Source organism: Periplaneta americana, chromosome 11 (genome assembly GCF_040183065.1).
Source record: "Periplaneta americana isolate PAMFEO1 chromosome 11, P.americana_PAMFEO1_priV1, whole genome shotgun sequence".
NCBI classification, from domain to species: Eukaryota; Metazoa; Arthropoda; class Insecta; order Blattodea; family Blattidae; genus Periplaneta; species Periplaneta americana.
In genome coordinates this window covers 176624925-176642305 of record NC_091127.1, presented here as the reverse complement: position 1 = coordinate 176642305, position 17381 = coordinate 176624925, and the positions used below count along the sequence as shown (strand labels likewise).

Below are 17381 nucleotides of genomic sequence, written 5' to 3'. Positions count from 1 at the left end.
AATTTTCGAGAATGCAATAACAATTATCCAAACGAAGAAATCATTCATTCTGCATGATCTGATGAAAGAAAACAAAACATTAGCGAGGACAAGTGTCAAAGGTGGGGTTCGACTGCAAGGGAAGACCAGATGTCAAACACTAAGGGTCCCTAGTGGCTCATTAGTGGCAATGTAAATGCATGTTAGTGGCACTACAAACGTGCATTTGAAGCACTGCTTAATACACTAAATTTTTGTAGATAATTCTTCAGTCTTACAAAGAACATAAGACACAGAGGGAGATATACTTTTGGAAACTTTGCTTATACGAAAAAAAGAATAGATGTAAATTAATGATGATATAAAATCCTAATGCACTATCTACAACAAGCTGTCTCTCTTTAGGACATAATAATAGTAATAACAACAATAACTATGTCTGTATTATAGATTTTACTATTGTTCAGTATTTGATGACAGGTGTATAGTTTGTAACCGTAAGTAATTTTGTTTTTATTTCTTTACTATCGCAAACCACCTATATATTAGGTGTTTAATTTGTAACTAAGCCAATTTTGTGCATTATCTCTTTACTATTGCTTAAAATTATGCATAAAATCGCAAATTTATGTAATATTCTTGCAATTTCTCTACACCTTTGATTATAATTTCTAATTTTATTTAATTTTGTTTTAACTGAAAGTAATTATTGCATAAGGTATTTAGTATTGTTTACTGTCTATTAATTAGTGTATTTATATTGTAACTATGACTCACGCCTACTACTACTTCTTTAAAATTGTGTATTATCTCTACATAATGTATTTCACATGTAACAAACTACAACCCTAATATACCAAAGGTAAAATAGGATTTCAATATTTGGATAACAATAATAGGTGTAAAAACAGAAGAAGTCTAGGTCCATCCTTTGGTTTGGAAAGATAATTGAGGACTACTTCACATTTTATTTGATGATTTACATCAGAATATAAAAAGTTTTTTTTTTTTTTTTTCGCATGTTTAAGAAATGATTTCAAGAGATTCTAGCAGGAATTATCAATGAAATTCGAAAAAAAAAAAAAAAAAGACAACATGATACAATAGGCTGTATACTGTCGTGGCGGTGTAAGGATTTTGGTGGTCCAACAGTCTTCTGTTAACAGAGCCACAGACGCGCCACTAAAATGGTGTAGCTGTGACCCCGTCTGAAACCTACAATTTAATTCCATGTATTGTGAAGGGAAGCATTACTTTCAGTGGCTGCCACTCAGATCTGCAGCACCACTATTCTGTGGCTGTGGCTGCATCTGAAGGCCCTCATTTATATCCATTATTCACAAGCTGGCCTTGTCTGAAGAGGCTCTAATCACCTGCTTTGTTTACACAGTCTAGCTAGTGGAACAGAAAGTACTTTAAATACACTCCAATGCTTAATCAATACTCATGCTACATATTACTCATTATGAAGCATTTGATGGTAAATCCCGTCTACTTTTAAATGCTGGAGGAACAAAGTTATACCACTTAAATAAGAGTAAAATATTTGTATATCTGTAATTCTTATGCATTTTCAAAGTTGTATGCACCATTCGAGGAACTCGAAAACAATAAGTCTTACATTAGGAAACATTTACAAGCAAAAATTAATCAATACAACTTATACAGCATACTATTCATCACACATGAATGATGCAATACTCAAAATCATATTCAAGAACAATCAAATGCAAATGTTTCAATTTACTGGAAGCCTTCCTTTAAGTAAAGAGGGAGTCAAACTAAAGGCAAACAAAAACAAACATCAGAGTTGAAGGTCATTATGATCTAAATAAATTCACTTTACAGGGAATAACGTTCTACAACATAAATACATAGTTCATGCACAATTCCATGAAATCGCTGCTGTTTTGCAGCTTATATATATACAGTAACAACACTAATGTACACAATTTCTAATTGGCTACACACATTTCAAAAGTCGCAGCAATGGAAAATTAAATTATTTCAAAACTTCAAAATAAAACATTTATCAGCATATTAGCAGATACTAAATTAACACAAATTGTTCTTATGCAGTTCTGTAAAATAAATTTCAAATAACGCAATATACATGAGTAACAAAATTATAATACAGGTAATACCAGAGACTAGCGACAAAGCCAGTAAGATACAACATGAATGAAGACCTACTTGCAAGATGTAGTGTATATATGACGACCAATGTACCACATTAATATTGTAACCTCAGTAACAAATTAGTTTATATATATTTTTTTTGTTATTAAAACCATAACATATTTCATAAATATTGTTACATTATTTGGTAAATTCAGCAGTTATAAAATAACAGAAATTTAACAAACTTACTGAAATTTACACTATCAAATTTCATTTTGCAATAGCAACTCAGGTTATATGTTTAAGTGCAACACACAACTAGCATCCATATACAATGCACGTCTCACATAAAGGGAAAAACAACTCACTGTAAAATAAAATGATTCTTCTTCGTATTCTACCTCTACTTTACTCTTCACTTTAAGGACAAAACTGAATTTCAACCTAATCTTTCCATCTCTTTCTTAAGGTACGGTCACACGTCGCTACTTTTGCTGCGCAACTTTTGTACTGCAGCTGCAGTGTTAACACGTAAGCCAAAAGTAGCGCGCTGCACGCTACTTTTCGTGCTGCACAACCCAAGTGCAGCAAAAGTTGCAACTGGAGGTTGCGAGTCTGTTCACACACAAGGCGCTACTTTTGCAGCCGCAGTCATGCTGCAGGTTTCCATCTCCGTGTTGACTTCTCAATATACATTTTGTGGTTATGTTCGCATTATTAATAAACTCATGCGAAAGCTTACTTATCTATTATTTGCTTTTCTGTCCTAACTAGTATTCAGAAATTGGCATTATTTTTACTACAGGGTGCGGCATTTAACGTTTCTCATTTTAAGTTGGCGATTCTGTTCACATTGTTGGTAAAACATGTTTGCAAACACAGGGATTCGGTGTAGCAAAGCCTTGGATTTAGTTAGCCACATCCCAACACAGGGATTCGGTGTAGCAAAGCCTTAAGTTAACCATGAAATGTTGGCCGGTGCAACAACGCATTTTCTGTGTTGAACAGTTTGTTTCAACCAAGTCAATTGTTGCTGTCCAGCGCGAGTTTAGGCGGATTTTTGGTGATAATCAACGTGGAGTTGCACCATCACGAAAAATAATCAGTGTGTGGGTGCGTCAGTGGCGTGAAACGGGATCGGTTCAAAACAAAGCTCGAGTTCGTCAGAAAATGGCGCGGACTCCTGATAATGTCGAATGTGTGAGAACGGCTCTGCAGAGAAGTCCGTATCGTTCCGTGCGGCGTAACTGGAACATTCAGCGCCTGTGGTTTCAACAGGATGGAGCCACATCCCATACAGCACGTGTTTCAATGAACACACTTCGTGCTGCTTTCCCTGGGCGACTTATCTCCAGATTAGGTGACATTCAGTGGCCCTCTGTTTCCCCTGATCTCACTGCACCAGACTTCTTTTTGTGGGGGTATCTTAAGAGTAAGGTCTACGGTCGTATCCTTCATGACATCGAGGACCTTAAAACCGCGATTCGTGAAGAAATTGCTGATGTTACACCTGAAACATTGCGGCGAGTAATGGCCGGTGTTCAGGGAAGATTGCAACAATGCATTGACGCCAATGGAGGACATCTTAAAGACATTATTTTCAAAACATAAGATGTACTGTAATTCCAAGATTATAATGGTTGTAAACTGATTAATTTCTTGTAATTTACTTGTAAACTAAATAAGTTATGGGGGTTTGAAAATAGGAAACGTTAAATGCCGCACCCTGTATAAAGCTTTTAAAAACGCCTATATACTTAAATGATAACCAACAGTATATTCACGTAATTAATGTTGGCAACCCTCCTATTTGAAACTACGCTACAGAAAATTAAAAAAGTGAATTATATCGTCAGCAAATATGCTCAGACTGTGTTGTGCATTTAATAACTGTTACAAATAATTGATTTTCATCACATCTAACATTAAAATACATCCAAACAATAAAAGTATCATTGGTACATTTGGGTGGCAACACTGGTCGCAACCGCAGCAAGTTTCAACAAAACCGATATCAAAAATGCTGCGGCTGCAACCCTGAGAACCCTGTTCACACGTCGCTACTTTTAAGCTGCGCGCAGCATGGAAAAGTAGCGAGCAGCAGGTTCGGCAGCCGCTACTTTTCGGGTTGCACCGTTGTTCACACGTCGCAGTACGAGAGTTGCACAGTTTTTTGTACAGCAGTGCTGCAAAAGTAGCGATGTGTGACCGTACCTTTAGTCTCGTACACATCTGGTTTCTGAAGTCTATACAAATATCTTAATTTTGGATGTGTTTCCTCCATTTTATCCACGAGTTGTATTAAACTGTTATGGTATACAGAGAGTTCCTATGCAGACACGTCCCAAGTAGTAAAGTTTCATTGGCTTAATGATGGTAGTGTGGAGTGCATGTCCCAAGGAAGCTAAGCAGTAAGGGACAAAGTGGGACATGTCTGCAGAGGGAAGCATGCACAAACCTGTCCTTATGCCGACGTATGACTGTTTGCCGCCTACAACAGATTTTTTTTAGGTAGAGGTTGGATGGAACCGGTCTGCATATGAATTCTTTGTATATTTGTTTCACCAGATGAATGATAAAGAAATACCGAAAAGGGTGTATACTCAATGAAGCAAGGGGGCTACAGAAAACATGGGAGACCAAAAACGAGATGGCTGGATTGTGCAACAGATGACTTGCGGAGCATGGGAATTTGGAGAAAAACACAGGAACGGTAGACTTGGAGGGAGATCGATGAAAATACTAAGACTCATCTTAGACTGTAGAGCACATGATATTTGTTACCATTAATTGAGAATACTTTAAATGTGTACCAATGTACCCATTTTTTAAATATCTAATTCTGTAAAGCCATTTGTTCTTATCAGAAAACTCACATTTGAAGTCTGTATTCCATTCTGTCTTGTATGTTTTGTTTTCACATAGAAACACAGATACAGCCATAATTTTTTAGATTCACAACCATATTTACTTCCTTGCATTCTTATCAAATTTCCATACATGGAACTACAAATCATAAGGAATTGTGCCCATGTTGTATTTTATACATTTACTTTGCAGCCAAAAAAAATAAATAAATAAATGTTACTCTTATTCTACCCGATCATTTCCCAACAATTTTATTCCCTTGAGCTTAAGTGCGATTTTCTAAAAAATGTAATTACTTCAGTTTAGTTCTTTTCATATTCTAAAATGGTGTTGTTTACATGTTTATATAGTGTAAAAATTATAGTAAAAAATCTTCTTTTTGGATTAGAACAACAGTAAGGTATATAAGAATCTTTGGCATTTAATTCATAATCTTTGCCAAAACTACGTATCTAGTGAAGATACACTGTCATACTGTAAATGAAGTTCCGTGAAATTGAAGAGTTTGAGGGAAAAATTATGAATGTCACATTTCTGTTAAGGATTACATACTGATCTAATTGAGACTATAACTGCAAGATGTAGTGCTGTTTCTATAGAAAATAAAGGAAAGGATTACTGTATTTGTGGTGATAATTATAATTTTTACCATTTTTCATAAGAACAACATTAAATTTCGCAGTGATCCATTGAATTAGATAAAGACATCAACCTTAAGAAAACTGTGACATTCATCGTTTTTCCCGCAAACTCTTAAATTTTAATTTAAAAAAAAAAAACAAGTTTACTGGGGAAAACAAATACGTGCAGGAAGTAAATCATACATGCTTTCTTTTCATTGTCTATGAAATAACTACTAGATTATTATATTATTTAACATTCTGTAAGGCCAACAATACGTGTAAACACAATATCTTATAGTGCTCTGTTATTTTCTGGCCCATCTTGCACACATAAACCTTCACAATGCTTCCTGGTTCTCTGAGCATTTATTGACCTGTATGTCTAGCATTCAAACTTAACATAAATAGCCCAAAGGCCACGGAACCACTCTGCAATTTCTGAAGTGCACATGATGATGTCTCTCAAACACTCATTTTCTGTTTCTTTAATGGGTTATGTCAATAACAAAACAATAAACTAGTGTCAGTACCTGCTTCGTTGGTAGTTTCACACCACAAGAAAAGTTTTTTGGAAACCAAAACAGAGGAGTACTGGTTGCTGTGGCACGTCTAACACAAAACTTGCCAAATGGGTTATTCAGGGTAAAATGAGAGAATACGTACGCTGTCAGAACTTCTACCTGAACAGGTTTAAAAACCTACACATCAAACTCGTGTTAATTTAATTTCACTACTACATTAGACTGACATCCGGTTTTTGATTGGCAGCAGTGACGTCACATTTAGAAGGCAAAAACCATCACCTAACCAGGTGCTAAAGACTTAATGTTCTGAGGTTGGCAGCCATGATTCACACTCCTGCCGTGAGGAAGCACATGCAACACGAATTAATTCCATCAGCTTAAAATCTGATTTGTGTTGATTTAATTTATAGTTCTGTCTATTGCTTCTTTGCATTTGTGTGGTAAAGGTTGATAATAAAAATGTTGAAATAGTGCTAGAAATATATATATATATTCTTTTATACAAATAAATTTAACTTATGAAACAGCTGATTTCAGTAAGTTTTTTTTATTTACTATAATCATGACCCTTGTTCCCATCACTGTCAAGATAATCGAGATTTGACTATTTTTCTTAATTGGAGGAGTAGCCTAACAACATCTGGATATTCATCCTTCTACACCTTAAAGAACTCAGAATGGATAGAAGTGTTTCCTTCTGAGCAAAAACTAAATTATGTGGTATAAAAATATTTTTGCTTGGGCAAGTAAATAAACGTAAGTGGACCATAAACTGACTAGCAATTACTGCTGTAAAAGAATCAGTTTAGGAAACAAAGACTATGTTGAATAATTTCGAGGGAAAAATTGTTCCGGAGCCGGGTATCGAACCCGGGACCTTTGGTTTAACGTACCAACGCTCTACCATTGAGCTACTCGGGAACTCTAACCGACACCGACACAATTTTTCCATCTATATCCACAGACCTCAAAGTGGGCTGACAACTGTCAAGCAACCAACTTCGAGTGCACACTAACTCTGTGTGACTTAAATTGTGGTTTTCTGTTCACGAACAGTGACGTATATTATGCAAATCAAGATTTCAGGTATTTGCATAATATACGTCACTGTTCGTGAACAGAAAACCACAATTTAAGTCACACAGAGTTAGTGTGCACTCGAAGTTGGTTGCTTGACGGTTGTCAGCCCACTTTGAGGTCTGTGGATATAGAGGGAAAAATTGCGTCGGTGTCGGTTAGAGTTCCCGAGTAGCTCAATGGTAGAGCGTTGGTACATTAAACCAAAGGTCCCGGGTTCGATACCCGGCTCCGGAACAATTTTTCCCTCGAAATTATTCAAATCAACTTTACAGGGAGTTATACCTGAAATCTTGATTTGCAAAGACTATGTTATTTCTCTGTATTTTTATTTAGGGAAGAAGTTCCACAAAAATCACTAGGACTAATTTTAACTAAATTATCATTATCAATCTTATCTGTGCAGCGGCTTAAAACAAAGCAGTTTTTTTTTTCTTTTCAATTAAACCTCTCACATTGGCATTCATCCTTCCCATGTTGAAAGTATGGCACATGAACAATTCTGTATAAGTGTGTACACAGGTAGATGGAATGGATGGATGGACGGATTTACAGACCACACATATGGACGGACAGGAAGATAAGATGGAATGACAGAGAGAATGCAAAAATTACATCTTGTATACTTTATATGTACTTTATGTGTAAAGAAATCTATAAATCCATATTTCACACCAATACAATCTTTCATACTTTGTATAGACAATAAAATGCAAATAAAAATTATGAAACTAACAGCAATACATGTAAATAAACTGTTCTGAAGTGTAATACATGACATACGAAGAACAATCTTATGCTACAATATTTATTTTCTAACATTTGGGGAACTTACAGACATTACCCGTTTCATTCTACATATAAAAAATATAATTTTCAGTAAGGGTACAAATATTTAACGAAAATAGCTATATTAATGTCCCATTGGTTTCTTCCGAGGTTTTTCCCAGCCGTGGGACTGATGCCAGATGGTCTATGGCGAATCCTCAGCATCAACCCCTTTGATTACCTGGTTGGGTTTTTCCGAGGTTTTCCCCAACCATAAGGCAAATACCAGGTAATATTTTGGCGAATCCTCGGGCCTCACCTCATCTCACTACATCTCGCCAAAATATTGTACAAAATTGTAGAACATTGTAAGAAATTGCAGAAAATTGTAAAAATTGTAAAATATTGTAAAAATTGTAAAATATTGTAAAAATTGTAACTATAATTGAGGGATTTTTCGGAAAAAGGGCGTATATGTCAATATGGCGAATTGAGATACACGCAATCTAAGGTTTTAAAACGCACCTGAATAAAATGTTATACACGCACGCAGCCCTGTCCTGCAGGTATGTACAGTACAATCAAAACAAAATTTCGCTACTATAATTATTCACTACATTTTAAACCGTTTTCCTGAAGAAGGGCGTACAGGTCTATCTGCCTTTCTTCCGGCAAAGCCCTCAATTATAATCTTGTAAAATTTTGACTTGTTCCACATTTTAAAGCTTCATTGCTAATGTAAAATCTATGGAATATAATTAAAAAAAAAAAATGAAAATATGCTGTTACTTCATCTGTACAGTTAATAAAATTAAGTGCACATGTTCAATGATGAACAGCACTGTAACGCTCACTAAATTGACCATTTAAGCCTTTTCCTAAGTATTTTTACGCAGACATTTCTTCAGTGATGTTTGCTAGTTTAAGGTTTTGTTATGATACTGTTTCGTTGGTTTCAAATTTTAATAATAATTATGCACAGCACTTACAACAATAGAAAAGAGTTCTTAAATACTGTAACATTAACTTATCAAGTAATTTTATAGTAAACTGAGGACAGAAATTCTATTTCAAAATCCTAATTCAACAACCTTTCTGGTGCTTAATTGTCATATACACGTTTCCAAATTCAATTTTATGTGATTGAAATACAAATAACATGCACATACAACCATATTATTATTGCAACAATACTATGCTACATGAAAAAGTTGAACTGGGGACAGAATATAGGAGAAAGAGCATCTCCAAAAATTAACAATGTTTGTACATGGCAAAGTTTGTTAACCCCTTACCGCATAGGACAGTTTTGCACACACCGATTTAATATTCAAATAACTTAAGTAGTTCTTTCTTTCTCAACTGATGTCACATATGGTCAAATGCAATTCTTGACAGTGTGCCATATCTGTCCCAGTATGCAGTTTGAAATATTATATCCTTACATTATAAATTATATGAATATAAAACTGGTATGTGCCATATCTGTTCCAGAATGCGGTAAGGAGTTAAACTATTCATCATCTTTTAGCATTGTGATTAAAGTTGCACCTGATATAGAATATTACACACCATCGAAAGTTTATTATGTCAAATGGAAATTACTTTTGTGTAGTTCGACGTGCTATGTGTCTATTTCTCAATGCAGGATAGTAAAGTTAGGTTCTCTGGACGTGGCTTTAAATATTCAATTTCCTAATCCACAGTTGTCAATAAGCACTTGTAGTGAACGGATGCAAGTTGAGCGCGGCTCTGATGTTGCAAGTAGAGAGGCATTGACCTCAGGAAATGATACGGAAGAGGATTCAATCCAAGAAAGTGAAAATGTATAGGAGTGTTCAACAGGTAATATTAGCAGGGGAGAAAGAAGTAGTAGATCGGAATATAGGAGATCTAAATAATGAAGGAAGAACTAATAATAATGAATCAAGTGACTGCAGACAGGAGACTGAAAGGGTTAAGTTAAACATAGAGGGGCACAGTGAGAAGATTGAATTGCTGAGACAAGAAATAGAACAAATGAAGAGAAAAATTAAGCAGTACGAAATAATGTTTAGGTGAGGGGTTTGGACTTTTTCCATTGCTGGTTGTCACAATCAGAAAATTAAGACACAACGTTTCAAAGGGTGGTTCTCCCTTCGACTTCAGGTGGAAGGAAGGAGAGAAGAGAAAAAACCTATTGTTGGGATCATTACGTACAGCTATTCTGTATGACTAATCGTCGATTCCTGGCTTCGGGGGAGATTATAATTAAGAAAGACCCGAAGTCATTAGCAGTATGTTGGCACTAAAACCAAACATATAATCTCCACCGAAGCCAGGAATCGACGACCAGTCATACAGAATAGCTGTACGTAACGATCCCAACAATAGGTTTTTTTCTCTTCTCTCCTTCCTTCTACCTGAAGACGAAGGGAGAACCACCCTTCGAAACGTTGTGTCTTAATTTTCTGATTGTGACAACCAGCAATGGAAAAAGTCCAAACCCCTCACCTAAACATTAACAATCCACCATTGCTTTCCAACCCCTCATTTAGATCAGTACGAAATAAGTCGAAGAAAAAGGACATTGTTATTCTTCGGAGTAGAGGAAAAGGGACGTGAATTCGCAATAGAAAGCGGGGAGGCAGTACGCACAATATGCTACGAGATCTTCAAACTGGAGGTAAGAGCAGAAGACATCGAGGAGACTTATAGAATTGGATTAGGATGTAACAGGCCTATTGTGATAAGATTCTCAAATATAGTAATCGAAGAAAAAATATTAAGAAACTTACACAGAGTGCGAGGAACGGGAATGAGAGTTGAGAAAGATCTGAGCTACGAGATCAGATGTAAAAGGAAGCTACTACTCCCTTTCATGAAGGCAGCAAGAGTGAATGGACACTTTGCAAAATTATATGAAGACAGATTAAAAATCAATGGGAAATTCTATGACGTAGAATTCTGTAAGGCAAATGAAGATCATCCAATATTTAGATTAAGTAAAGAGCGTCTATATAAGGTATATCTGTAATGAACGTAATTGTGGCACCGGATACAAAAATTGTGAGGTCGACATTACATGGATGTAAATGTTGGCAATCAAATACAACACAATACAATACAATTTCCTAATCCTTGCACAAAAAAAAAAAAAACATCCACCACCAGTTTGTTTGGTTTCTGAGATCTGCATAACATAACAGTGCTGGTGATGTAGCTACTGTAGAAAGGAAGGCAGATTCCACTATTCACACTTAGGAAATGAGAGATGAAAGAGCAAAATGTTTATCAATTCCTATTAAAATAGCCACGTAACTTCAACTATTCACAAAGAGCATCTAAGGAAACAAGACGAGAGTCCTAATGTAGTCTCTTTTTGTAACAAGGGGTGGAATGGAGGGAGAAAAGGGTACTGAGTTATGTATTCTGGCATTGATCACAAGAACTGCTGTTAAGAAACTTCATTGGAAGTTCTCGCATTAATGATATCTGCAAACTGCAAAACACTGCAGTCCATTTTCGCCATTTATATTCTTCATGCTCTTCTCGGTATTAAATTAAGTCAAGCTTGGGGCAGAGAGAGTGAACTTGGAACTGAACAGCAGTGACTACTTCCAAACTGAGAACTATAGTTTTAACAATTTATCTAAAAAATTATTACCATTCTTCATTATCCATTTAACATACAACCATAATATTCAGCTTAATATCATAATGCAATACAATTTAAAACACATAACTGAATTTCACAATAATTTAACTACAGAAATAAAAAACTAACAATTCTTAGTACAATGATTCAAGTTAATGAACTGTACACCAATATATATACATAATTAAGTAAATAATATGGATGTATACAAAAACTCAAAAAGCATACACTCCATATTTTTATTTCAAACACTGTTTCAAAACAACTGCCTTCACTGTACCTATAATTCACAACACTTCAGCAAATATCATCTGACGAAACAATTTAGAGTGAAACAATTTCTCTTAAGCTAAATGTATTGTTAACTAGTCTTAATTATGTTTCACACAGACCTACATGAAGGAATCCAAAGAAGTGCGGATTATTAAGGCTGGTATTTGGCTGACATTCCATTCGTAATTTCTAATTAAGCCCATAATAAGAATGTAGGTTATTATCAATGCGAATTTTAGTAAAATGTATGAAAAATGTCACAAATGTGACCTTCCTAAAGATACGAAATTAAATTCTACAGTCTTCTTCAGATACAAAGATGATGTTTTCTGAAACACTTCCTTACAGTCATATTTAAGTATTGTAAATAAACGAGTATTAACTACTTCTTTTGTCAAGATAAACACACGAGAGTGGCGCTCTCTGCAACATAGGAATTTCTAATGATAATAAATTGGTTGAAGAAAAAGTTCTAACAGAAAAAATGATGAGAAGAAAACTACAGCCTTTGATGCATGAATCTCAATATATAATTAGATTGTTTGTCGTAGCAGGGACTACAGAGATGTTTCTTAAGTGTAGAAATGTTAGGTATACAATCTAGATATCAAAATATGAGACTAAAACGTCCAGTGATACTTCTTCAGGGAATGTTTAGTTTCAGCACTGTAGCATGAAGAAACAGTAGTTAGGAATACGATAATATGTTCTTCCCATTCTTTGGAGAACAAGCACCATTTATCTCTTCAGACAGCCAATCAAATCCACCTGAATTTGTTACTGTATGCTTAAAGCATTCTGATCTAAGACAGAACTTTAACAACAAACTGAACTTGGTTGAAAAACTATTCGAAATGAGTTGAACAGGTGCAATGGAATTACAAGATCACAGAAACAATCAGAATGTCTCTGTTCACGAATTCAGAGATGTCACTCTGAGCCTTTATTAATAATATTGCATTATTCATTGCTATTATCTTCAGTAAGTCTTGCTTGCTCTGAAAGAAACAGATTTTTCTTTGAAGAAGTATCAAAAAACAATTTATTATGCCTTCTTAATCGCATTTATAAAATGTTACCTACTAATAAAACGCATAATAAAATTCTACAAAGTCAATGAACTTAAAATTTCTTTTCTTCAAGACTTTGCATAATTCTATTTTAATAAATTTGGCCCTTGACGAGAAAAAAAACAATAATAATATAAATACTAGATAATCGTTCATCACATGTTTTTTGTAATGTAGTGTAGCAGTGTTTGTGTTCAGATATGTGAAAATGATTGAATTTATGCTCTTAGGATGGATGACTTAAGCATACAAAAGAAATACTTTTGTGTACAACATGCAAAATACAAAATATATAGTACATGACAAAATTACATCATGGGATAGCACAAGATTCTCCATGCAAGCAGACAAACAGAAAGCAAGGCAACATAAAGACAAATACTTCACTACAGAAACCATCACATCTTTAGCAGGCACAGCAAGAAGCTATCTGACCTGGTCTGTGTACTGCCCATGGAGTTGTATGAGCTGGGCTGGTGCTGGGCCCGAACTGGGTACACCACACCGTCCCCCAAACTAGAACAAAAGTAAGCCCCGAAGTCACCAACTGATGCTTTGACACTGCATCATTATAGTAAAATAATCGTGGAAGGATCAGAATAATACCATTCCTATGTATAGTATACAGTTTATGCCCAGAAATCGTGAGATTTAAGACCTTTGTAAATAAATTTTCAGCTTTCATATTCGAATAAATAAAAATAATCAAGATATCATAGTTCAACATGTTTTCTAGCTTGTAAGTAACTAACAATTCTGAGATGAGCAAGTTCACAGAAAATGGTCCGGTTTTCTTTCATCACATAACTGTAACTGATGTTCACAAAGTTAGACCCAATACTATACTACAAATAAAAATATACAGATATCGCCAGTGTGTTATCATGTAGACCAGCGTTTCTCAAACTATGCTCTGTGGACCACCTGTGGTCCTCGAGTTCTGCCCTTGTGGTCCTTCAAAAAAGACAGAAGAAAAAATAAAATTCAAACGAATTGCATATCACACTATAGGCCTAGCAGAAAATCTCAGAGTTAGGATTTTTTTTTAGTAGGTTATTTTACGACACTTTATCAACAGCTTGAGTCATTTAGCGTCTGAATGAGATCAAGGTGATAATGCCGGTGAAATGAGTCCGGGGTCCAACACCGAAAGTTACCCAGCATTTGCTCATATTGGGTTGAGGGAAAACCCCGGAAAAACCTCAACCAGGTAACTTGCCCCGACCGGGAATCGAACCCGGGCCACCTGGTTTCGTGGCTAGATGTGTTAACCGTTACTCCACAGGCGTGGACCAGAGTTAGGAAATGGCACATGGCAATCGCCTTTCACTTTTTCTACCAGTACTAATATTTTATGAAATTTCTTACCCTACCCGTCTCCCACTCTACTCTCAGCAACAAAAGAGGAATTTAAAGCACTATGAACGTGGCATTTCTCGTCATCTTTTCCTGCATAACTGGCACCGAGGCTGTAAACCCGCCAGGGACCACCCAAATTCATAACAGAGGACCAAAGTACCAACACCCAGTCTGCACATTGAAATGGGCACGTACTGTACGTCGTACACCAATAACAGAACGTGCCAAATTGCATCTTTACTTGCTGAAAATCGGTCATGTTTCTGTATTAATTTTTTAATTTGTTTTTTCCAGATGACGATATAAGAAATTTTAGACTCGGTCTATTTTAAAATCCAACAGGTTTACTTTGTACACTTGCGTGTTTCGTCTCTAAGTGCCGTTTCAATTTCGCGGGGTTCATTCACTCGTTTGAAAGCACTTCGTAACAAACAACGCACTCACTCTCATTGCCACACCAAGTAAATCCAAGTTCCAAATAACTCTTGTCATATTTACGAAAGTATTTTTTCTTTGAACAGCTACAGTACCACTAGGACTAGATATTTCTTTAATGGCACTATAATTAATATATTTCTTCACATACAGCTTCCGAACTATTAGCACTGCCTAAATGAAGCGTATCATCATGTTACTTTCTTATAAAAAAATCCGGGTCGAAGGCAGTTTTCCATTATTTATAATGGGCACTATTTAACAGAGTCATGGACAACTACTAGCGTATACCACATAAGAAGGATTTCAAACAACTCCTAACAGGCAAGGGAGGAATCAACACTGCACAGAATTTGTTATAAGTTACTTATGATTGGCTACAAAAAATATAATTACAAAAGTATTGTAATTAATTAATTCTACTTTAAAATATAAATAAATTGGCATTAAAATATGCTACAAAAATGATAAATTTGCTTTTGGAGGGAACAAGAGTAAGGTGGTCCCCGGAACTGTTCTGGCTTCAAAAAGTGGTCCCCACTTCAAAAAAAAGTTTGAGAAACGTTGATGTAGACTATTACATTAACGACAAATACGAGACATTCACGAATTCTTCTGTAACTATTTTAATTTAAGAAAGATAAACTGTAATACACAGCATTCACATAAAAAGAAAAAGATTCACTCAATAAAAGTTCAATTTCACCTAATCACATCTAGCTACATCACAACATTCAGAAACTAAAAAATGAATTAACACTCAACGACACACCCATTTCACTGTCAAAATGACACGTTTCTCGAACAACAAATAAAACATTAAATCCACAACAAAAATTATTTCTCCGATTTTATTCTCTTCTAATTTGAAGTTACAACATTCATTTAGAAATATGGCATCCCAACAGAAAAGAAATCAAGAAGATTGTATGTATTTATGTAAGACATGAGATGTATTCATGTATCCATATTGGCTGGTATTTACAAGATAACATACTGGTCCTCCTCTGTGGTCCAAGCAGTAGCATTAGGGCTATGAATTTACAAGATCCCGAGTTTCATTCCTGGCAAGAAAATGACAATTCTAGGGACTGGAAAATCAGATTAGTTGTTAATGTCTAACATTGATTCATGATCCTCACAAATTAAGAATGATTCATAGAATCCACTACATGAAGGCAGATACAGTTTTGTATCAATATAATGCTTGAAGTTTAGATTGGCAACAGGTCATGATTGTTTGGCCAAACACCTGCAATATTGCAATATATCATTCCCCTAACTGCCCATTGTGCAACTCAAAATAAGAAATGGATTCGGAACACCTCAAAATCTGTGCTTCAGTGGCTGACCATGATAATATCTTTGAAAAATATTGCAGTGCAAGAGGCCAAATGACTTTATTGTCAAACGCCTGGCATTAGAAAACAACAACAACATAATGCTTTGAAGATTTCATTTATTCCCTTGACATAATTTTTTTCAAATCCGAGTACCAGTACTGATGTGTAAAGCTTCTGTTTTCATGCGTGTGCGCGTGTGATGTGTCCATGAGTATATCCTGAGTATCCTTCATGGATGGATGGATAGCTGTTATTAATTACTTTTGTGTGAGATCGTGCGTATTTGCTTGGTTTCTGCACAAAACCAATCCGCGGAAAGTCTAAAATTCCACATTCAGTATTCCCAACCTAACACACATAACAATTTCCCTCTTCTTACCGCTTAAGTGACATATTCATTTTACTGCTTTAGGCTTTTAACATATTATTTTTAGAGACATTCAATATAGTAATAATTATAAATTGGAAACTTACCACTGCAATTTCACCTAAATTGCACTGTTAATTATTGTTTTTAAATATTTGCAAAAATTAAGCAAACTCTACAACTCCACTAAAGTTACTGCATTCGTGATGCAACTAACATTAACGAAGCCGTGAAAAAATCAATAAGATTCCAGACTCATCATAGACTGGGGGAAAAAAAAGACAGACGTATATCACGGCCAGCTGGAGTATAGTAAACACAGAAAACATTTTAAAGCAACAACGTTGAAGATAGATATTTTTGTTTTGCAAATTTGCCGTCATTGAACAGAAACCAAGAAGGAGATTTCATTGCAACTAATTAGAAATTCCTCTTTCAGGTATGTAATAAACGATCTTCGCACAGAATAATGTACGATACACGAGCGGTATGTTTTCTTTCAATTCTCGGAAATTAAAAAAGCTCAACTACGTTTTGCTTTTTCAAACTTTTCCTCGAACATGAAAACTTCAACATACCGCTCTTGTAACGCATATTACTATTGTTGCTAATTCTGTTTTCGATGTATTGAATACTGGATGGCTTACCCTGTCTTTTTGGTTTCAAGTGCAGGCCACTGATCAGTTTTCTATGCACATTTGGAAATGTTTTCTACTCATTATTATCATTAAAAAATATACATTTTGGCAATTCGATAATATGTATTTCCTAAAGGTGGATTTCCAGATAATCATATTGTATTTTTTGTCAGATGAATAACTGGTGTATATGCCATTAATTTATCAGATACAAGGCAAGTAACAGCAGAATGATTTTAAGAGAAACAAGATTACTGGCATAAAACCAGCAAAAACAGCTGTGTGTAGCAAAAGTAGCC

At 35.2% G+C, this 17381-nt stretch overlaps 1 protein-coding gene and 1 non-coding gene across 4 annotated transcripts in view; one reads left to right on the top strand and one right to left on the bottom strand.

Moving 5' to 3' along the window:
- The window catches only part of LOC138709634 (palmitoyltransferase ZDHHC20-B), a 142283-nt gene that overhangs the window by 82122 nt on the left and 42780 nt on the right, over window positions 1-17381 (bottom strand). For 2 of the 3 annotated variants that reach the window (XM_069840541.1, XM_069840543.1), the window contains exon 8: window positions 13376-13456. The exons of the other annotated variant lie outside the window; for it this stretch is intronic. In XM_069840541.1, coding sequence (XP_069696642.1) covers window positions 13376-13456 — 81 coding nt within the window. The remainder of the gene's footprint in view (window positions 1-13375; window positions 13457-17381) is intronic. 3 annotated transcript variants of the gene reach the window in all.
- Window positions 7358-7429, top strand: TRNAN-AUU (transfer RNA asparagine (anticodon AUU)). The gene has a single exon. It is a non-coding gene; the product is annotated as a tRNA-Asn (tRNA).